Below are 22,641 nucleotides of genomic sequence, written 5' to 3'. Positions count from 1 at the left end.
TGCGATTCTGCTGCCGTGGAGTTTCTCACATAATTGAGGATTTGCCGCATTTTCCACTAAGTTGCAGACTTATTTCTAGTTAAGACGTATCAAAGTTAATAAAGCGCTACCTCACAGGGTACGGATTCCTGCATTTAGGGGTTAAACTGATATTAATAAGTGAAACCAGCCCATATGGTGTTAACAAGGGTAACAACAAGCGTTAAAAATGCAATAGATCTAGCCTTTTATTAAGTTACAGCCATTTGCTTTGCTATATAATACCATTAGCAAAGCAAACGGCTTTAACTTGATCAAAGGCGAGACCTATTGCATTTTCAATGATTGTTTTCTTTAAGGAAACGTTCCTGCTCCCTAGGAGTTTTCAACTCCATCAGCTTGCTCTGCTTAGGTTGCGGTCTTCCAGCTGTTAGTGCTGCACTTGTTACGGATGGGTATTGTACCCTCTAGGTTTCCGCCTCAAGAGTGACCATGATCCTGCGTGCTTGGCGTCCCAGACCCAGCGGCCTCTGGTCCCAGTGCCTAAGAAGTCAAAACCTGCTAAAGAGCTGTCCCCTGTTTAGTGAGAGCCTTCTTTGGTGCCAACTACCAATACCTCTGTCGAAGGTTTAAAATTCATCCAAGATTATCCATGTGGAGAAATTGAAAGTAAAGACATGCTTTTGGTGCAATTCCTTCCCTGGGCTCATAGATGCAACCAGATGGAAGATTTGTTTGGTTCTAACTCTGTTACCTTTGGTATGCCTGGTAAAGCATAATGGCCACACAAAATATGATGTTTTTGCGGCTGATAACTTCATTCAACATTCTACCTTTGATGCTGGCTTCTAGTTGGAGTTATAAAATGCCAGTTCTGGAAACATCAATAAAAAGTGCCATCCATTTCCCCTCAGGCCGAGCTTCAGATGAAGCCTTTAAATTTACCTTTGTAGTATGAAATGCTGCTTACGCCTTGGAATTATCTTGCCATCTGCAAAGGCGAAGTCCAAGATGTTGACTTAAATCTAGCAACCCTTCTCCTCTGTGGTGTAGTCCTTGCTCCCATTTAATGAGTCTCTTTTCATGCCCAGCAGTCTTTAGATTAATAGATTCCATAGGCCTGCGACATATGACCCTTCCTTTTTGTCCTCTTTCCATTCACTGGAAAGCCTTGTAGTCCAGGCTTCTTCCTCAAAACGAATCCATAATGCATCTACCTCGGCACCTCCTAAAAGAGTTGTAAAATGTTGACTCTGGGTGCATGAAGTCTTTGCTTCTGGTAGTTTTCGCCCCACTCAGCCAATGCCATCCGGTTCTTTGACTGATATGCCCTTAACCCGTGGGAACTGCCAAAACTCACTGCAATTAGCCTACAGGATCTCCGATTTGGTAAACAACTGTTTGGACACCTCTAAACAGATCCTTTTGTGTGTTCCAGATTCTGTGAACACCATGGATCAGTCTGTGGGCCCAGCTGCCACCGTGCGCCGCCACATTTGAAAGCATATCACTGGCTTCTTTGGAGATTTTCAGGGAATACTCTTGGACCTACTCTTGGATGGCAAACTGCTGTTCAGAGTGAAGGCCAACTCCTCCCTGGAATGCTTCTGAAAAAGGGAAGCTAGGGCATGCTCACGCGGCCAGCTTCACCATCAAGATAGTTTCATCAACAGTATAAAAAAAACGTTGTGTATTTCAGGGTCATGTAGCCCAGGCAGAAACAATCTTCACCACCACCAACTTCCCAAGGGAGTGGGGGTCTCCCACTTTTTCACCGATTGGAAGACTATCATGACGAATCTCTGGGTTATCCAGCTAATCCACAAGGGCTATGTTTTGCTGTTGCCTTCCTCCAGACTACCCTACTTCTACCCTGTCGTGCTCTCTGACACACATCACAATTTGTGGACTTACAATACCTTGCCCTCTTGAATTAAGGGATATAAAATGATGCATCTGGAAGAAAGGGGTACCAGGTTCTACTTCCTTTACTTCTTGGTCCCCCAAAAAGGATGGAGGTCTGAGACCTGTCCATGAACTCCATCGTCTGAACATGGATCATCAAGACTCCTAGTTTCATCTTCTAGTGCTCCCCACACACAGATATTCCAGCAGTATGAGTTTGTGGTCTTTCCATACAGGCTGATGATTGTACTACATGCGTTAACAAGTGCTGGCAGTTGTGGTGCCTTCACCATGATGACCAAGAGTCTTTAAATTTCCATGTGTGGAAAACTGGTTACTGAAAGTGGAGTTCCCAGTGCTAGTCTGGGAACACATTGAGCTCCTGATGACTCTCCTCGACAATTTGGGGGTTTACTATCGATGCTCAAACGTATCGCCACACTTCAGCGTGGAGGTTCATCATCTTCAAAAAAGCAGTACTACACCCATCTGAAAATTGAGAATTGCTAGCTACTGTTCTTTTGTCAGGATGCAGACGTCCACTTGGCGGTCAGAAACCCACGAGCTGCTGAAGCAACAAAGTTCAATGGTGGACGTCTAAGCTCATTTCAAAGAACACCGTATCGTTCATTTTCTGCTGTACAAGAGACCAATTTATATTGCCTCTTGTACAGCAGGACCTGCTTGGGGCTACAGTCAATGTCTATATGGCTGCTTTAGTCCCGCCCTTGTGTTTTCCTGATCAGCCATCCCTGTTTAGAATGCCTGAGATGGCACATTTTCCTAAGACTTTAGTTTGCTTGCTTCACCCCACTTCTTTTATTGCTTCTCAACAGGATCTGAATTTTATGTTGACTTTTTTTCTACATTTGAACCAATGTATAGCTGTCCTGTTTGATGTATCATCATAAAAGATAGTATTATTGTTGGCAACAACTTCAGTCCATATGATAAAAACACTTCATCTTGCACACCTTTCACAGTTTTCCACCAACTAGGTTAGTCCTTAGTTCCTGCAAGTTTTTCTACCGAAGGTAGAGTCTGTTTCAAATGAACCAGTCCATTTACCTTTTATTCTTCTACCATCTTTTCCCATCAAAGAGGAGTGGCTACCTATGGTGGATCCTCCCAGAAGTGCTGTTTCCTATTACATCGATCACAATCTTTATCCTATTTTTACATGTTTACTGCATTATGTACATGTGAAAAATGTCCATGGCACAGTGCGGTCTCAAGCAGGGCAACCCTTTCTTTCATATATATATATATATATTACCTACTGGCGGTCGCCAGTAGGTAGTTATAGTTAGGACCACGTTTCCATAGGAAATCCGCAACATTCTATTTGGAATAACTTTGGCGCCGGTCGACGAATCCTCGCGACTTTTTCAGAATAGGTGGGGCGCTACGCTCCGCTCCTACCCTGAAAGTCTCTGGGGGATTCGTCAAGCGGGGGCTGAGATAAAAGGGGGGTCCCAAAACGCATTTTTCCATAGGACCTTTAGACACAGCTACAGCCCGAACGGCTGAACAGAATTACTTGAAATTTGGCAGAGAGGTAGTCCTCAGGTCAAGGAAGTGCCTTTTGTGGGTTTGGTGTAAATCTGTTCAGTAGATTCTGAGAAAATAGCCTTTAAATCAATATATATATCTGAGCCAGCGTACGGTGCGCTTACGGTGCGCTTACCGTACGCGTACGGTGGCGTGCGCGAGCGCGATTCTGATTGGCTGTTAGATCTTAGTAAACATTCGAATCGGTCGAAACCAGGAAGCGGCGGCCGCCATTTTCTCTCTCGCTCTCTGAGTTGGGCAGCAAAAACAAAGCCAAAAAATGGCTAAAGAGGCAGTTTCGTCACATCCTAACCACCCAGCATTGATATAGGGGTCCCCAAACAACCCACAAGCCCAAAAAAAAAAAGTATTTTTTTTTTCGTTAAATTCGCCGATTACGCTTACCGTACGGTAAAAATTAAAAAAAAATAATAATAATCCACATTTTCCCCACCCCGTGTGCTAATGTTGCCCGAAGTTCTCCATTTGAGCATGGCCTATTTCATCTATCAAATTAACAAAGAATACATTTCAAAAAGATGCGCATAATATGTCCCCCATGTGCGCACGGTGCGCGAAGCGCATCGTGCGTACATGGCCCATCCCGCATAATGTGGGCACGCGGTGCGCGCAGCGCACCCCGTGACCACCGTGCGTGCACGGCACTAACTGCGTAAAGTGGGCACGCGGTGTGCGAAGCGCACCGTGTGCGCACGGAACGAACTGCGTTAACTGGGCGCGCAACGCCACGAATGGCGTAAAGTAACTTAGCATTTAAAAAAACGTACAAATTCACTGAAAAAACCATAGGTTTCACACACGTTATAGTTAGGAATTAGCATTTAAAAAACCTTGCAAATTCACTGAAAAAACCATAGGTTTCACACATGTTATAGTTAGCTGTACATTTCACTCGTAAAAAACCAATGAAATTGCCCCGTTATAGTTAGTGCAGGCAACTATAACTCACGCGACCGCAATCTTCTGCTGATGACATATGTGTCTTTATGAAAAAAAAATATTTGTAATATATGTATAGCTAAAATTTAATGGAAGAAGACATGGGCAAATAAGTGTCTAAATACAGTATTAGCATCAGCAGAGGATTGCGGTCGCGTGAGTTATAGTTGCCTGCACTAACTATAACGGGGCAATTTCATTGGTTTTTTACGAGTGAAATGTACAGCTAACTATAACATGTGTGAAAGCTATGGTTTTTTCAGTGAATATATATATATATATATATATATATATATATATGCCTGACCCCCTGCTCGTCTCTCTTTATTAATTTTCTATCTATCTATCTATCTATCTATCTATCTATCTATCTATCTATCTATCTATCTATCTATCTATCTATCTATCTATCTATCTATCTATCTATCTATCTATCTATCTATCTATCTATCCAGTATCAACAGAGAGAAGGCCTACTTGAGGAATATAAAAAGTGAAAAGGGAGATCAGATCCTGGAGGATCAGGCCTAATGTGTAAAGAAACAAGTAGTAGTAGTCGATCTCGAAGGCAAGAAGGTTATCATAAGTCTGGTTCCTTGGGGGTGTATGGAAATGTGTGCTCTCTTGAAGTCTAATCGCCCTTTTAAAGCCTCATCATGGTTGTCCGCAGGATTTCTAGAACAAGATTACATCCTACGGTTTTGATCACTTTTTGTTACTCAAGTAGGCCGTCTCTCTGTGTTGATACAAATATATCTTTCAATCGTAAGGTGATGCTGTAACGTTTCTGCAGCCCACATATATGTGTGCTCCACACCTGCCGTCTGTTACGTTTGAACCATCAGGGCTTGTGCAAGAAAGAACAGTGCACACCTCCAGACAGAATACAAACTGCTTTCATTGTGTAGGACCACCTATTGCAAAGTGCTTGTATTGTGTTTGACCTTTAAGATGTGTGGTAATACATAAAAAAGACAGTTGGCTAGTGAGGGCACCCACTGTGCTTTATTGCAAAGGCTGCAGTAGGGATAGATTTACGTGTGTGTGTGTGTGTATATATATATAATATAATATGCCGCATTTCCACAGACATGAAGATAGAATGGAGAGCACTTACAATCTTCTTCTAAGGTGACTCCGAATTGAAACATAATTTCCCCAAAAACTATGCAAAACTAATGAACAGTAATTAAATAAAGTGGTGTAAAAATGCCACTAGAAGTTCAATGTTGTGTCACAAAATTTCACATACTGAGCTGCAATATCCTGGAGAGTAGCTTACAATGTATCCATTAGGAGACCGTTGCTTATCTTAAGTAACCATTTGTGGTGGATATATAATCTTCATGCAAATTTCTTAACACCCTCTGTCCTCTCTCTAGGGCAGAGGTCTTCAAACTTTTGGATGCTGAGACCCCCCTGTCAACATTTTGAGGCGTAAGGACCCCCTCCTGACAAAAATGTCTAAACCTGTTGACTAAATTGCGTGGGATGAAAATGTAAATGAGGTTATGTTATGCCGCGTATTTTGGGATTGCATTGCTTCATTATTTTGACAATTGTTACACACAGTAACACTGAGGAAAGATTTCACCTAATCAGTACCCATTTATAACCAAAATACAGCAATTCTCATCAGAAAGATTTCAAGTCAACCTTTATGAAGGGCCTTCCACTCTGCAGCAATACGTGCTGCCACATTAGAAGCTCACCTGGCCCTGACCGGGAGAAGCAGGGGTCCCTTAAAATCCTGGCGGTTTTGTGCAGAGTTAAGCAGTTTACCCATGCAGCTTTTCTCTCACCCCCTCCCTTCCATCCCTCTCTCCTCTCCTAACCCCAGATCCCTCTCTCACTTTGCAGGCCATTTTCTTTCACCCCTTTTTACAACTTCTGAATTCTCCCCATTCAACCTCTCACTTCATCTTTAATCACCTCATAATTAATCATAATTGTCTGTCTCGCTGTTTTGGTGCAGGCCGCGCAGTTATGGAACGTGCACCCTCCTTTGCTTCGCCCCACCAAGAATCTATTATCCTTTAGGAAGATATAAAAAAAACAACTTTCTCTATGCTCTGTAGGTTACCACATTTGGCTGTTTTTCCTTCTCCTTCTGTGTGTTTCTCATTTGCCTTCAGGCAGTAGATGGTTATTAGCCCCAGGACATCTTTTGGTAACAGTAGTGCACTACAAATGTAAATAATACGCAGAAGCAGGGGAGCCACTAGACCAGAACTTCAGAGGGGCGGGCTAACACTCCCAGTCAGGGCTGGTCCTAACGCTGGTCGCACCTGGTGCATCAGTCTTTTTTGATGCCCCACCCCCGTTTCCTCCTTCTCCATGAATTCCTTAACTGCCACTCACCAACAATGTACCGCATCTCTCTATAGCACCTTTCTGACAAACATTTCATTTTTTATAACACTACTCATAGTTTACTCACACTCCTTTCTGGGATCTGCATGGTACATATTCTTTGTAGCGGGCACATTAACCCTCTGCCCTGTGTGGGTGACGAGTGCCCATGTGAGTGCACGGTGAGCGATGCAACAGTGAGAGTAGGACAAGAGGAGTGATTGCAGGGTGAGTGAGGTGGCGTATGAATTTGGGTGCGGATGCAAGTTCAGAATGGGATGAATGAATGTATGATTACTGACGGGCTTGTTTGAGTGAGTTGCATATTGAGTAGTGAGGGGGACAGGTGAGTGAAGTGTCACATGAGTGCAGAATGAGTAGTGTACTCGTGTGACTGCAGGTTGAGGTATAGGGTGAGCAGCACAAGTGCATTGTGAGTGCAGAGTGATCACTGTGAGTGCAAGGTAAGCGGGTGAATGGTGCGAGTGCATGGTGATCAGTGTGAGCGCATTGTAATCGCTGTGAGTGCAGGGTGAGAGGGTGATCGGTGTGAGTGCATGGTGATCAGTATGAGTGCATTGTGATCGCTGTGAGTGCAGGCTGAACGGTGTGAGTGCATGGTGATGAGTGTGAGTGCATTGTGATCGCTGTGAGTGCGGAGTGAGCATGAAAGTGAAGGGCGAGAATGAGGAATGAGTTGTCTGAATGCAGGGTGCATTCCCAGACCCATGAAGTAACTCAGCATGTTATTGACGGCGGCGTAGAGTTTAAGATCTAAGTTAAACTATTACGGCATTAATCGGGGATCGAGGGTGAAGGAAATAATGTGCTGATCCTGCAACAAACTTCCAGCCCTATGGTTAGGGTTGCAAGCAGATTATTTTGATGGCCCAGACAGTACAAAAAAAAGCGGTCACCTAAAGCGGTATTTTCAGCACTTATCTGTGCATACTTCGAACAGCAAATATAAATAGAAAGAACTTTTAATTGTGTTCTAGGGCTGCCTCAATGATCCATGACTGATAATTAAAGAGAACGAAGACAGAAAAGTCACATAAGGAATGCATACATACTTTTTTATTTCTAAGTCTATTTAGTACCAAGAGGAGATCTTTGCAGGCTCTTTAAACAAAACACAGCAGGCATTTTTAGGTCTCGCCTTGCTATCGCGTAAGCGATTGCAAAGCGAAACTATTGTAAGGGGGCTTTTCAAAGTGCTCCCAAAAGCGGATTGCATGGCTAGCACGCGCGCATCGTGCCGCCATGCAATCCGCTTTGGCATCGCACTTCAAAGGGTCCGCTCCCCCGCCTGGAATGCGCTCCCCCGCCAAGCGCGCGCGCCACGCTCCACCGGCCTTTTTTTAATACCTTATTAAGCCTTACAGCAGCGTGAATCCCCTCCCCTCCCCTATGCCCTCCCTTCTCCCACTCCCTCCTCGTCAGCTTCATTTTCACTCCTCTCGCGCGCATCTGTCTCTTTCTTCTGCCTGTTCCTCTCTCTCATCTCTTATCTTTTGCTCTCTTTCCTTTCACTTTCTCTTTGCGCTTGTTGTAATGGCTGCTCAGGTGATTTCTTTTTAATTTAAACCTTAAGCTAAGAATTCCTAACCTGAAAAGTGGAATAAATTCATTTGCTGTCATTTTGAGATGTAGCTCAAGCAATGTTTGAAATCACAGATGCCTTCAATAGCACCGGGCGCTAAAGCAATGGGATAAAGCTGGTCAACTAAAATAAATATTATTGTTTAGATTACTAAATCTTGAAACAGTTGGTTGATGCACTCATCGTGTATACACAACACAGTGCCTCCCACTGACATTAGTGGGCATGAAGGCCAATCGCCACAGTCCTGAGGCAGCTGTGTTCAGATTTGTGCTGTGACGAAGTTCCAGAGGTCTTGATATAAATCTGCTCGGGCTGTCTGTCGACAATAATTTATCTTACTGTCGCTACACTAATTCCCTTCTATTAAAAGAATGAATTTGTATTGATAGTGTTATTGTTATGTTTCCAGTGCTTGTGGTATTGAGTTGAAGTACAAATAATCTGTATGCATTTTAAGTCTCCAGATACAAGGGACGGTAGTTGTCGGTGCTGGACACTTATTTATGTAATGTATCTATACAAAAGGTAGACCCCTTGTTCTTTATAATGGCATGAACATATGTGAATATCTATACCGCCACAGGGAGCAGATGTGACAATTTAGTGAGTAACTAAAGTTGTCTATAAGGTGTGCATGCATCACGCATGTCTCTTCTTAGAGCAGTCTCAGAAGTGACTTCTATGTGGTGTTTTCTGCTGAATCACGGAACTGTGAAATTTACTCGCCTGCAGTGTAATGCAAGGGATTCTGGTAACTGTCTACTACATACCTCTTCCCCTGCAGGGGGACCGACGATCTTTCCACGGGGTAACCCCTGGGGTACGTTTTAGGCACCCCAATTAGCAATTGCAGAGGTAGGGAGAGCTCACAAGGAACATAAGCAAGCACCACTGCAGCACAGAAAAGGGAGGGACCCGCACAGAGGGGATAGAAACTAATAAAGTGATGCTGGACAAACCACCCTGCAGCAGTAACCTAATGCACTGAGTTTTCCAACAGGCTGGCATTGCTCCTACGAAAAGAACACCAAAAGGGGAAAATAATGGCCTTTTTTACTTTGAAGTCATATTTGTAAAGAATATCAGCTTTCCACTCTTATTTTTCCTCTCTGCATAATTATACTGGATAAAAAAAAAGGAAAAAGCCCCTTGTTGTTATGCTGAGTAATTTACACGTTTTATCTGTGCCAAGGTTGCATCCCCCGCTCAGTAGTTTGTATTTGTGATTTCTGTATTGTCTACGGCTCTGTTACATCATAATTAACTGAAAGCTTTGCCCCTGCATGCAGTGTGCCACAAATCATGTGCATGCTGTTTACACCAAACAGTTCTTCTGTCGGGCACTACGCTATGCAGCGCGCCTGGATAAGAGGCAGCAAAGCACACGTGAGCAACAGGTCCTACTAAGTGCCAACACTTATAATAATATGCTATAAATCATGCACGGACTTTAGCTTTATCATTTATGCTGCTACAGCTTCTTTAATTGATTAGAAGGTGTGTGAGAACCAGAAAAAAACCTAAGCCTGTGTAACCAGTTTGTAAAGGCATGTAAAAATGCAAATGGTCTTTACAGACCTGTGAAAAACACGGAGGTGCCGGAGATAAGACTCCAGACATTGCCCAGCTGAGCCCCCAGTAGCTCAAGTTTCACTGCAGCAGCCCGGGCTGAGACACAGGACGGGGGGGGGGGGGCTGAAGTCCTTGGGCCTGGGCAGAAGTGTGACTGGGAAGGCGCGACCCCCTTTGCATCACTCCACGGCCCCCCTGGGGGTCGCGCCCCACAGTTTGAAGACCCCTGGAGGGTATGAGCCATGGTTAATAAGATCCTAAGTTATGCAGTTATGTTATATGCTGTAATAGTTGCAGTCTTGGGTTATCTCTGCATGCCTTATTGGGTGGGAAAAGTTTCAGAAACGGACACTACCACACCGGTTGGTACCGAATAGACTCTATCGTTGTTTTTGGCCGTCGCACTTCTGACGGAAGCTGCATGCTTCCGCCTGGCGGTATTGGAAGAGCTATTGTTGGAGAAACAATTTCGGGACCAGTTTGATAACTGGAAGGATATTTTTAAGATGAGGATACTGCTGGAAAATTATATGTCCTTCAAAAATACTTTTACTGATGATAAGGAGCTTTTTCTGGGTTTTTTTCTTCTTAAATATCTTTTATCTAGGCACTCTGGTTTTCTTGCGTCAGGATGGCTTTACTTCTCTTCATGTTTTATTTTATTTTTCGTTTTTTCTTCCTGTTCCTTTCTCATAATGCACTACTGCCTTTTCCCTGAATCTTTGGACTCAGTGCATAGGACCTCCAAAAAGAAACTAAACATAAAAAAGTTCACAAACAATAGGCCAGATTTACTAATTACTGGTCGCAAAAAAGTGGCTGCTGTTTGTGAACCGTGTTTTTGCCAACAGTAAAGAATTGTATGACCCAGCCTGTGTCCCAAACGGTTAGTTCACTAAATTCTGATTTGAAGTTGGGCACAACCTGACCTACTTAATGAATATTAATAAGGTTGGTTACAAATTGCAACTCATTACGATTGGTGGGCACCACAGGGTTGTTCAGCAGATCACCTTTAAATAAGTAAAACAATTTTTTTTTAATAGCCCGTTTTAGTTGAAGGAATCAGCCGAAACGCGTTGGTCGTTGTTTTATTTCTATTTGTAAACAACAAGTGACAAAGCTGTTCCTAAAGGGGTTGGGGGAGGAGGTACCATGTATGAAGATATCTGTTATGGATATTGGAGCCCTCACACAGCCATCGGGATATTGTGAATCACATACCCCTCAGGATGTAATGTAACATCATCGGGCTGCTCCTACGTCGGGTCGGCTGGAGACCCCCCAGTCCTGGTAGTGCGGGGTAGGTCTACGAGCGACACGGACTCGGCGTGTCAAACGCAAGGAACTCCTTGCGCAAGCCTACCAGGAACTGCTGTGGTTTATCCTATGGAGTAGATAGGGTAGACCGAGGAGCAGGTAATAATACCAGTTTTATATATTAACGCCAGTTGTCTATCACTTGATCCTCCTGGATAGACTTGTAGATAGAATTTCATGGTCCTGACGACTCACTTGAGTACAGCTCAGTAATAGTGAGAAACATGTTGACCAAGACGAGGCAGTATAGTTAACCCAGAACATAGATCTGAGCTACTATTACTTTACCTCATATTTTTTAATCAGGCGAGGAGACATCGTAATAAAATTGTTCAGATAGTACTCCCTCCCCTTTTTTAACATTCATCTACACTATCACCAAGCCCCACACTCGTTACAGTTGAACAACCGGCTATCGTGGATATAGAAGATCTCCATAAGAGTGCTCTCTAAACAAGAGCCCGTCGGGTATTGCACCAGCCGACCCGACGTAGGAGCAGCCCGATGATGTTACATTACATCCTGAGGGGTATGTGATTCACAATATCCCGATGGCTGTGTGAGGGCTCCAATATCCATAACAGATATCTTCATACATGGTACCTCCTCCCCCAACCCCTTTAGGAACAGCTTTGTCACTTGTTGTTTACATACGTTGGGCACACTTAGCTGGACCTCACCAAAAGCCCCTTTGGCCCCCCCCTCCCCTTCTTGTTGCTTATTTCTATTTGTGCCATACGAATATGTGGCGTTCCCCAAAGAAAATGGGGGGAAAAAAATTTTGAAAAAGAAACTTGGATGGCGCCTGTTCGTTGTGCTGCTGCGTGAGTGGTCTGTGGAGGAAAACCGTTTGAAGGGGGTGTGGGGGGTATGTGTGTGTGTGTCTGTGTCTCAGTCTCAGGACCACTCTCTACTCCCCAGCAAACTTGTTTTAGGGTTTGTCTTTTGTGTTTTTTCCCTTACACATTTACAGAGGAGAAGGGTTACAAAGGAACAACTTTTCTTTTGAAGATGGCTTACCAGCCCTAACTCAGGTGATAGTTATTTTTGCCATGTTTTGCAACAAGATTTCGGTCACAAAACATTGAAATGTTACATTCTAACTTGCAGTTTGGAATGGCCGCTTACAACTCTCCCCTTCCAAGCTGCGAATCAGTATTCATTCGCCAACCCAATTGAGGAGTCTGTAATAGCTTGCAGACTGCAAGATGGGTTAAGTACATAAAAAAAAAAAAAAAAAAAAAAAAAATTTGCAGTTGCGAATTGGACAGTGTGCAACCATACAAATGTTTATTACATCTGGCGCTAAGTCCACAGAAGACACCTCCATTAAGAATTAATTTTAGAGCATGTGCGTTAAAAATGCTAATGTTGTCATAGCATTGTTTGTCTTGTGTACCCAACTATAAAGATCAAAAGTTGCAAAATTAAATCAATAATTCATTTTTTTGGTTGTTTCCAAAGTAAGCAACGAAAAATGCTCACAAATGATGCTCCTCAAGAGAAGGATGTTTCTGTCAAAGAAGAGAGTGATAGCAAAAGCAGCGATGAGGATTGGGAAGAAGTAGCTGGTAATGAGTGTTTTTATTATTTAAAAATAATTAAATGGTAAGCTTTATTGACAAAAGAATGTGTGCACACAATTTTACTCACATAAATTACACTTAATTACCAAAGGACATTCACAAAGTGCAAGAAACTGTTATTTGGGGAAAGGTTTGGGTGGCAGCATTGCTTGCTAATCATTCCTCATCATTCATAATCCCTCTGCGGGAAACCGCCTTCACTTGCCTGGGTAATTGTGACAATCTGTACAAGCACCCCCCCCCGCCCCCCCCTCCCCTTCCGCATGTGGATGTTCGCTTCACACCAACCTGGGCATGTATGTCTGTACAGTATATGGCATGTCCCCTTAGGGTTTTTTTTTGGCTTTATCACTGGAGCGGAAAGGTTATGCTTTCGGGCTAGATGCTCCAGTTGATCTAATAACATCTGAACTTCCAGTTCGGCCAGTCCGTCTGAGTGTCAGCATCGGCTTTAATATGGAGAGTGTGAAATCCCTAGTTTGATATCCTGCTGTGCTGAGTGATTCTAGTCTCCATCTTTCTGTGGTCTACCTCCAGCCCATCCTTCTTGATCTCGGTTGGTTTGTTGTCATTTGCCTATCCCTACATCCAGTAATGGACTGACCCATGAGCACTGCATGTGGATCATATAATGGTAAATCCTGCTTTGGATATGTTTGTGTTGACAGAAATCAATGAGCCTGCGCTGGATGCCTGTGGTGTGCCGACTCTTCCAGAACTGCCCCTTCCCTCAAAACCAGTAGAGATTGAGATCGAAACCCCAGAGCTGATGAAGAAGCGCGAGAGGAGGTAAGGTCACTGCTCGGCTCTTTTTGTGGTCCTGCTGGCCAGTTGTGTTGCTGTATTGATTTGGCATCTTCAGAAGACTCCCCAAAATGCAACTGCGTGCAGCTTAACGATTCACTGTGGTTAAAATTAACAATTCAGAACAACTGTGTTGGAGTTGAGATCCACGTGAAGAATACTCACTGCATTACACATTATACAAATGTCTCCTAAGAGGAAGGGACATTTACCCTATGATGGTAGGGGGAGAAAAGGCGATCAGTGAGAGAGGCACCTGGAGGATCATGCAAAAGGCCTCCAGTATATTGATGTCATGAATTGGGCAGCTCTCTTTCCTGCAAGTTCATTTGTTTAAATTAGAAATGGTAACATTTAGCATCCTGTCCAAGGATAGGACCATAATGTTGTGTGGGTTATTTTGGTTTTTTTTTTGTTTAGGGTGGTGGAAGAGGGAAGTAGAGCTTGGAGAGGAGGGTTTCATGTCTGTGCACTGCTAACATTTTGGAGTTTTGTGCTCCTGAATAAATTCCATACTTGAATTAATGTTGGTTCCACTTAACCTAAATAGATGCAGACCGTAGTTAGGAATCTCCATTTTTAATGTAGGCAATATGCAGGCAGGGTGAGTGGCCCTCGCCTTCAATACACTTCAGATCTGAGCAGAAGAACTCAGTTAATTTTCTGTGTCAGACACGAGATGCATCAAGAGAATCATAGCTGTCCTTTATGTGTAGTTAATTTGAACAGAAGGGTAGAGTTGGCGATCCTGCTGTAATCTTGGATAAATCGCTGAAGTTCAATGGTTCTGCGTCACTACACACTAGTGAACCCACAGTATTGTCCACTGAAGAAGCCCACTGTCCAGGTGGTGCTAGTAAACTGTCTGTGTTCTATTCCGAAACATGCAAATGTATAAGAAAATTAATTCCAGGAACTGTGATCCGAGCAACGAATATTCTTTGAACTACCTCTGTATATTTTATGTAACTTCCAGAGAAAAAAAGAAAGCAGAGTTTGAAGCCTATCTGAGAAGAATGATGAATCGCTTCAACAAAGACGTGCGCGAGGACACACATAAGGTAGGAATCGCAGCCTAGGCAAGGCAAAGGGGCTCAAGTAGAGACCTGCAGAAATAGCAGAAGAGCAATGTTTGGGTACTGATTGCAGTTGTTGTAAAAGGAATGAAGGATGTTTGAAGGGTGCTCCCAACTTGCCAGGTACGGGGCATACTTGCCTGTTTCACAGTCTGACACACACACAAGCAATCACTAGTATCCTACCCTCTATCCTCAAACAGTTCCACTCCCCAGCAGCTGTGGAGATGCAGATTCTATTCCAACTTTTTTTTTTTTTTTTTTTTTTTTACTCGCCATACAAATACTTTTAGGGCCATTTGTTATTTTACTGCAATTTTATAGCGCTATCTTAGAACTCAGTTAGTTATAAAGCACCGGTTTGATGGCAATGTGTTTTTCTTTTGTAATAAAAGACATAAAATACATAAATGATATACTTCGGGTTGTACAGACTGTAAAATGAGCAAATATTTCTTAATGGAAAGGATATCTCCAGACAAGGCCACAGTCTGAAGGGAAAAGACTGGAAGTAGGCGAGAATGTGGGCAATAAGTAGGAAGAATGAAGTAGTTGGTTGTTGTTATAGCGATTATTAAAGGGGTCCTACCAGAGGTATGAAAGACCTGTATGTGTCTACTGTTATTTCGGCAAAAAATCATATTTTTCTGACAACCGAACCAAACATGTAAATAATTTGCCTATAATCCCGCCTTCTAAAATAACAAATGTTGAATTAAAAAAAATGCAGACACGCACATGGTGGAGAGGGTGCATTTTTGAAAGTATCCCACTGTATATTCTGGTAAATCTAGAAAACAATTTCTCTAGAAGCTGGGGGTCAAAACTCTTCCCTGAATTCAAGCATGTTTAGACCAGCACTTTTGATTATTTGGAAAAACAAGAAGAGGTGCATACATGATGTGGCAAGAAAATGCAGAGAAAATAAATTAATTTAACCAAGAATGGACAAACCACTTGCAAGAACATAGGTTCCTGTTCTGGTCTAGATCTTTTTTAGTTGGTCATTCACTTCTCTATCCTTTGTAAGCTTCGCTGACCGTATCATTCACATATTTTACCAAATAGCAGATTTTCATATCTATAATACATCTACTTTTTTTTAAAATGCAGTTGATAGCGACTCTGTCGTTCTGGTTAGGTCAGAGTTTCCATTGGAAATACTTTTTTAATAACCCTTGGAGGCATCAAATCAACATTGGAGCTTCATATGAACTTGCAAATACAAAATAAAACCAAATCGTATAGTCCAGTAAAAACGCTAAACGAGAGAGACCCTATATGGGAAGCCACAGAGAACTATTATAACTTATGCTAACGTCCGTGGCAATGTCCCAAACAGAGGCAAAGTCCTAAGAAACTGTCCGATCTATCCCATTTCTACATTTATTATTTATTGGAAAGGGACGTTTATACACCTTTCCCAAGCTGTAGGAGAGAGGGTGCCACGAGAGTTAAAATGTAATAACTTCATTGTAAAAGAAGACGTTTTAAGGCATGATATGTGTGTTGTGGGACACTGGATATGTGACCGCTTGCTTGTTTTACTCTGTGTTTGGACAAGCAATCCCATTGGACAAAACCAGGGAGTAACCGATACAGAGTATGTCCGTACGCAAACCCGCGGCGTCTTGGTGATGTGTTTTATAAGTTGTGCTCATAGTAGGATGGTGCTCTACAATTGTTGCTGCCTGATTTGAAGAGTTAATAAATACAGATTATTTATTGTGAACTTCTAACCATAACAAACGCATGGATTATAGCAAACATATACATGTGGTTACAATTGAACATTTTCTATTTTTGTGCCATTTTTTTACAAAATATTCTCACCAAGAATTAAGTTTCTTTTCTGTCTCAGAAATTATTTATCTCCAAAATTAGGGAATATAAACCTTTGCCTGGGGCCCTCTAGATCCTCTCAGTGTACAATCCCCAATGATTTAGGGAGATTTTCTTAGCAAGTATGTCTATAGGCCTCCTATTCTCCAAAGTTACACTATATAGGTTTGGCCCAGTAAACAGGCATAGGTAGGGCCAAAGAATAATAAATACCTCTATTTCACAGACTGACTGCTTTTCTCCCTTCCACTTACAGGTGCACTTGCTGTGCTTGCTGGCAAATGGTATCTTCCGCAATCGGGTGTGCAATCTACCAGATCTTCAAGCTGTGGCCCTGTCGATCATCCCTGCCCAATATACAAAACAACCCCGCGTGGATCTCTTCTTTCTGTCCAATCTGGTGAAGTGGTAAGATCGAGATTGGGCTTGGATATCTGCTGTGCATGAGCCCGCGTAGATGGGATCGGCAGTTGAGCGATGTGCGCCCCAGTAGGGATGTAGCTACGGCTGTATATACGATGCTAGAAACTGCACACGTAGCCAGTTTAGAGTCATATGGACTAAATTAAATGTTTGTTTATTGTGTATTGTACACCTTTAGTGTTTATTGGATGGCTTGATTGTTGCAAGGATAGTAATCAAACCTAGCGATATCGTTTACAGCCCGTGGAGCTGCCTAAATGCTGCTGTATTTAGTGGCGCCTGTTAACAGTTTGTTGCTCTCCTAAACTCCCTTATGTCTCCTGTCATCACCCATGCTGCTGGCACAATAGGTGACTGCCTGCCTGCAGTGTCCTTGCCCACCACCATCCCAGATAACCAGCTCCGAATTATATAGTTGTTATTTTTACTGTAATGTTTAAGGATTTCAGAACCTTGGTTATTTGTCTCTTAGCTCAAGGGAGAGTGCCCATTCCAGTATCTTTGGTTTCATTCCAATAAGCAGAGATTGTAAAATACTGTTTCTGCCATGAAAGCTTTGCTCAAAGTCTACAGTAAGTCTATGTGCATCTCTGAGGCTTGGTAAAAGATTTAAAGACTCTTCCTCCTACTAAACGCTTGTCCTGCTGAACCAGAGCACATTATGAATGAAAGTCTTATTCTTGCAGGTTCATCGCGGCATTCACATTCACTCCTGAGCTGTCCGCTGATGATGGAGAGCCGTTGCAGTCAACATTGGAGAGTAGGTTGGGGATCTTCTGTGCCAGAAATGAGGAAGAAATGGTTCATGTATGTATATCCATGGTGGAACTATTTCTCCTGTACTTTTTTTTTTGTAAATTATTTTTCTTTATTTCCATTTACAAAAAACAAACATAAATGAGCCATACATCATCATAAGTAATGCAAATATTAATTGACAGCATACATTGCAGGCTATCCCATCACATTTCAGATTATTCTCCTGTACTTATTGACAATGGGTCAGATGAAGGAAAGACTTGTGTATTGCAGTTCAGGAAGGTACATTACATCAAGGGCTGGCGGAGATTTTATTGTTGATGATCCGAATGGCCGAGCTTTGAGTGATATATTTAAGTATCTGAGTCGTGGCACCATTATTTTAGGTTCACTGGCGCTTTAACAGTTATCTGCAGATGACTTCATAGAAGTAGGAACCAGTGGTCTTTTGTAGGAGTTGGATTGGATGATGTATGTGTGAATCCTTGAATCTAGACGGTATTGCTTCTCTTAAAATTCTTGACCTATCGGCACCTTTCACTACCTTTGACTGTTCACTTTTACTTCCTAGACTCCACAGTCAGTACAAAGCCCTTTATAGAATTGTGTCTACCCAGATAGTTGCTTTCTGTCCTTTTAATTCGTCCGTCAAAGCCTTATCCGGTGGGCTGGAATACATTTTTTCAATTAGTTCAGCATTTTTCTACACCTGTGTTTCCCCACTCGCAGTCATTGGTCTCAATTCTAGCATCCGTAATCGCTCTGTTGCAAAACTGCGTGCATTATTAGTGACTGGATGGCTGCGAATGCATTGAAACTTAATTTGGACAAAACTAGAGTTTTGGTTGTGGGTGTTTTTTCTTGCATGCTGGTTCCAAGCCTAACAATCTAAGCTTCATTCCTTTGTTGTTGTGAGTGTTCAAAGTGTAGGGTTTATTGTCTATGCTAATATGAACCTTCAGGAGCTCAAATCTAAAGTAGGTAAAAACACCCTTACTAGTTTTCCTATATACATTCAGTAAGATCCTTCTGCTCCTTATCATGTAAACCTTCCACTGTGTTCCAGTCAGTAATATCTATCTAACTATAATCTTGCCCTTTCCAAACCTCTTCGCTCTAGATAGTAGTGTGCCCAAAACTGCACTACTTCGCCTAACATGGTACAACTTCATCTGTCGTTTGTGAAAATTGCATTAACTTAAATTCAGGAACAGATGTGCCCTTACGATTTGGTGTACATTTTTGAAAGCCTCCGTTTGGTGGAAAGCACATATAATCTTGAAATTGCCTAGTTAAAATTCAAGAAGTTTGATCACTGGTTTTAAACTAAACATGTACTTTTAGTAGATCCCTAAAGGTCAGCGGGTTCTGATTTTAACTTGGCTATTGAGACAAAGCCTGGAAGCTAGCCCTCTAAAAGCCTTACCCACGAATTTGTCATTGTTGGCTCTGGTAATAGTAAAAGTGAACATATTCTGCAAAGGGCTGGGACATTAGGTGGGATTCTGATAATGCAGGCCAAGAAAAAGTGGGGGCCTGGTGGACCATTTGAAGGGGACTCCTTTCAGCACAAGTAACCTGGCAGTGCATCTTGGCTAGGGCCATTGTAACATGAGCAGAGACTCATTACGAAGGGTTTCAAGTCTCTAACTTCAAATATGAATATTTCCTCTGGAGTGCATGGCGAGTTCCTTGTTGTGAGGCTGTTTCCTAGTCAGTGTGATGATTCTGTTCCTGATGACGGCATTGAGTGTTGTCATATATGTCTGTTATTATTTCTTGTCCTTGCTGAAGAGGAAAGGTAGCATTGCTCCTTACCCAACTGTAAAATCTGACCTTCCATTAAATACACACCCAAGACTGATTTCAATTTTGTTATTGATAGTTGTGTTTTTTGTTTTTCTCACAGGTATTTTTAGTTATTTTAAGATCATTACAGCTACTTTGCCGGTTGGTGTTGTCTCTGCAGCCCATTCCATTGAAGCAACCATCAGCGAAGGTATGCGGTACAACAACTGGAAAATGCAAGAATCCTTTGGAGACTAGTTAACATTGAGGGGCTTTTGTCTGCTTTGATCTCCCAAAGTTGAGGCATCTGCAGGACACTTTCAAAAAGAGGGGTGAAAGGTGAATCAGGTGTGTTAGGACAAAATGTGTCCTTTGCACCTTGTGTCTAATCTGGATGCACGAGGGAATCCTTGTCTACAGAGTTGTCTGCCTTCAGTTTGACCTTGCCATGATACGACATCTACAACTGGATTCTGCCAAGATATACTAGATCCTTGAAGGAAATCAAAGACCTCAGCAAGAAGTATCTAGCTCCTCTTATGTGTTGTGGCATGCTGTGTGACTTTCATTGCATTCGGATACACCATGATTGGTTAGATCCTGTCATCAAGTACCACATTCTCCTTAGCTGCATCCCATAGTTACAATGATTTAGTGTGGTTCCTCCCCTTTGAATTGCTGCACCCCCTTTGTGTGCTGTGGGACCCCTCCCCTTTGTTTGTTGCTGGATTCCTTTTTTAGTTGTGACTCCCTCTTTGCGCAATGCAGGACCCGTTTGTGAAAGACTTGTTTACTGTGTGAATTAGGAGGCCTGTTGGTAATGAACCAGATTCCTCTTTGGTGTTGAGCACCTTCCTTTTTGAGATCCGCGTATACTGAAGTTTGTTTTCCTTTCTTGAATATTTTTGGAATTATATCCATCTATAAATATATATTTTTGTACTTTTGTAGGAAAAAAAAGCTTCCAGTTGTAAATCATCACGGCATTCTTCAGGAGGAAAAGGAAGTGCTGCCAAAGCGAATAAAGCTGCATCAAAAAGAAGTGCAGGTCGGCAGGGGGGAAAGAAGGCGAAGACTCTTTCAGAAGAAGACAGTGGAGAGGAAGAAGGTGATGTTAAATCTGAAAAGCTGAGCTCACCTGGATCCAAAAGAACTGCAGACGAAACTAACCTGAGCAAAGGTGTGAAAAGGCTGAAGGGTCTTTCGGATGGAGAGAGCAAGGTGGGTGTTAAAGTGGGAATGCCGATGCCCAAAAATCAGCGTCGGCGGACAGTGGCCTCCAAGGTCTCTTACAAAGAAGGAAGTATGAGTGAGGAGTCCAGTGATTCAGACTTCCTTCTCTCGGACAGTGAGGACAGCACTTCTTCTGAGACTGACTATGGAAGCTCTTTTCAGAAGAAAAGGAGATCCTCTGGGTCACAAAGTCTTAAGGTGCCTATAGCAAGGCGAAGTGATGAGGGCAGCACTGAGAGGAATTCAGTTACCAAGAGTTTAGACAAACCCAAACCTTCTGAGGTCAAAGTGCCACCAGAGGACACTTCCAAGGATTCCAAGAAGAGGAGCAAAATAATTTCCAGTGATGAGGGAGAAATGGAAGTCACCGTAGACTCCAGAGGCATGGATCAGTGGGTGGAGGTGTTCTTAGAGCGGGAAAACAGGTGGATTTGTGTAGACTGTATACACAACACCATCAACAAGCCACAGCTCTGCTACAAGGCAGCCACCAAGCCAATGACGTATGTTGTTGGCATCGACAACGATGGATGTGTGAAGGATGTTACGCAGAGATATGATGCAATTTGGATGACTTCAACAAGGAAGCGGCGTGTTGATGCAGAATGGTGGGAGGAAACCTTAGCAGCCTATAGAAGTCCACTCACCGAAAGGGAAAAGAAGGAAAACCAGGAGGTGCAGTATATTTTTACAAATTGTACTCTTAGTAATCTTGATTAAAAAAAAATCGGTTTCTTAAGTAGTGCAACATTCACATCAATTTGATACAATTCAGCAAAATATTCCCACATTGCCATGCAAGTAGAAAAGCTCATGATAATTAACTGTCAGCTGCTATGACAATATGAGGGACAATGCTATGGCTGCCCTTTAAAACTCATTGTAATGCTTCCTGTGGGGCCTAGGAATCATAAAATGCACAAAAAGTAGCCCACTCTCTTCTGAAACATTCCTCATATATTTCCTTTCTTATCATTTACTTCTTTCTTTTGCTGCTTGTTTCTTTATTTCACTATTTCTTTTTCTTCTTTTCTTCTTCTTATTCTTCTTCTTTCTCGGCCTGTTAGATTTTTCTTTTTCCTTTTGCTCTTTTCTCCCACCTTCTCTCCTTTGTCCATCTTTTTTCTTTCATTCTCAACTTCTCTTCTTTGTTTCTTTTTTTTATTCTTATTTTTCTTTCGATGTTTTCCTGCCTTCCATTCGTTTGCTTTTCTCCTTTCTTCCACTTTCTTTTTCTTCCCCTCCTTCATTCCCCAATCATTTCTCTCCTTTTGTGTTTTTCTCTTTATTTTTTCTTCTTTCTTTATTCCTCTCCAATATTTGACTTTCTATTTTCTTCTTCTTTCCTTAAACTTGTACTGTACTTGCTCTCCTTTTCTTTCCTTCTATCATTTTTATTTGACCTGCTCTTCTCTCGTTCCGAAAATTTTTTCTACCTCTTTCTTTCTTACTCTAAATTCACTTCTTCTGTTTTTTCTTTTGCTCCTTTATTCTATCTCATGTGTTTAGCCTCTGTTTCTTTTTCCTTCTTTATCTTTTTTATTGTTATTCTTTCTCCTTGGTATTCTGCCTTCTCTCATATCTCTTTCATCTTATTCTCTCCTGTTTTTCAGTCGCGGAGGAGCTCTATGCCGCCGCCACCAGCAAATAAAACCGGTCTTAACCCTGTTTTATTATCTTTTTATTTTAATCCCCTGGACCAGCCCCCAGGACTCTGACGAGTCTTGGGGCGGGTCCAGGGGATGACACTGCTGGTGGGGGTGTGGTGAACACTCCCTTCACTGTGCATGAGGGTTTGGCCTGCCAAGCTCTCGCCATCCCCAGCTGCATTGCAGGGGTTGCAGAGAGCAGACACAGGCTCACAGTCTGCCTGGGAGCGCAAGTT

The 22,641-nt window shown here is 42.5% G+C and overlaps 1 protein-coding gene across 1 annotated transcript in view; it reads left to right on the top strand.

Annotated features, from left to right (window-relative positions):
* XPC (XPC complex subunit, DNA damage recognition and repair factor) overlaps positions 1-22,641 on the top strand; it is an 83,283-nt gene that overhangs the window by 29,093 nt on the left and 31,549 nt on the right. The window contains exons 3-9 of the mRNA XM_085624441.1: positions 12,710-12,816; positions 13,500-13,620; positions 14,612-14,696; positions 16,810-16,961; positions 17,663-17,783; positions 19,645-19,734; positions 20,475-21,431. Coding sequence (XP_085480567.1) covers positions 12,710-12,816; positions 13,500-13,620; positions 14,612-14,696; positions 16,810-16,961; positions 17,663-17,783; positions 19,645-19,734; positions 20,475-21,431 — 1,633 coding nt within the window. The remainder of the gene's footprint in view (positions 1-12,709; positions 12,817-13,499; positions 13,621-14,611; positions 14,697-16,809; positions 16,962-17,662; positions 17,784-19,644; positions 19,735-20,474; positions 21,432-22,641) is intronic.

The sequence above is a fragment of the Triturus cristatus genome, chromosome 9, assembly GCF_964204655.1.
Source record: "Triturus cristatus chromosome 9, aTriCri1.1, whole genome shotgun sequence".
Lineage (NCBI taxonomy): Eukaryota > Metazoa > Chordata > Amphibia > Caudata > Salamandridae > Triturus > Triturus cristatus.
Note: the sequence above shows the minus strand (reverse complement) of the source record. Positions and strands in the feature narration are given on the sequence as shown.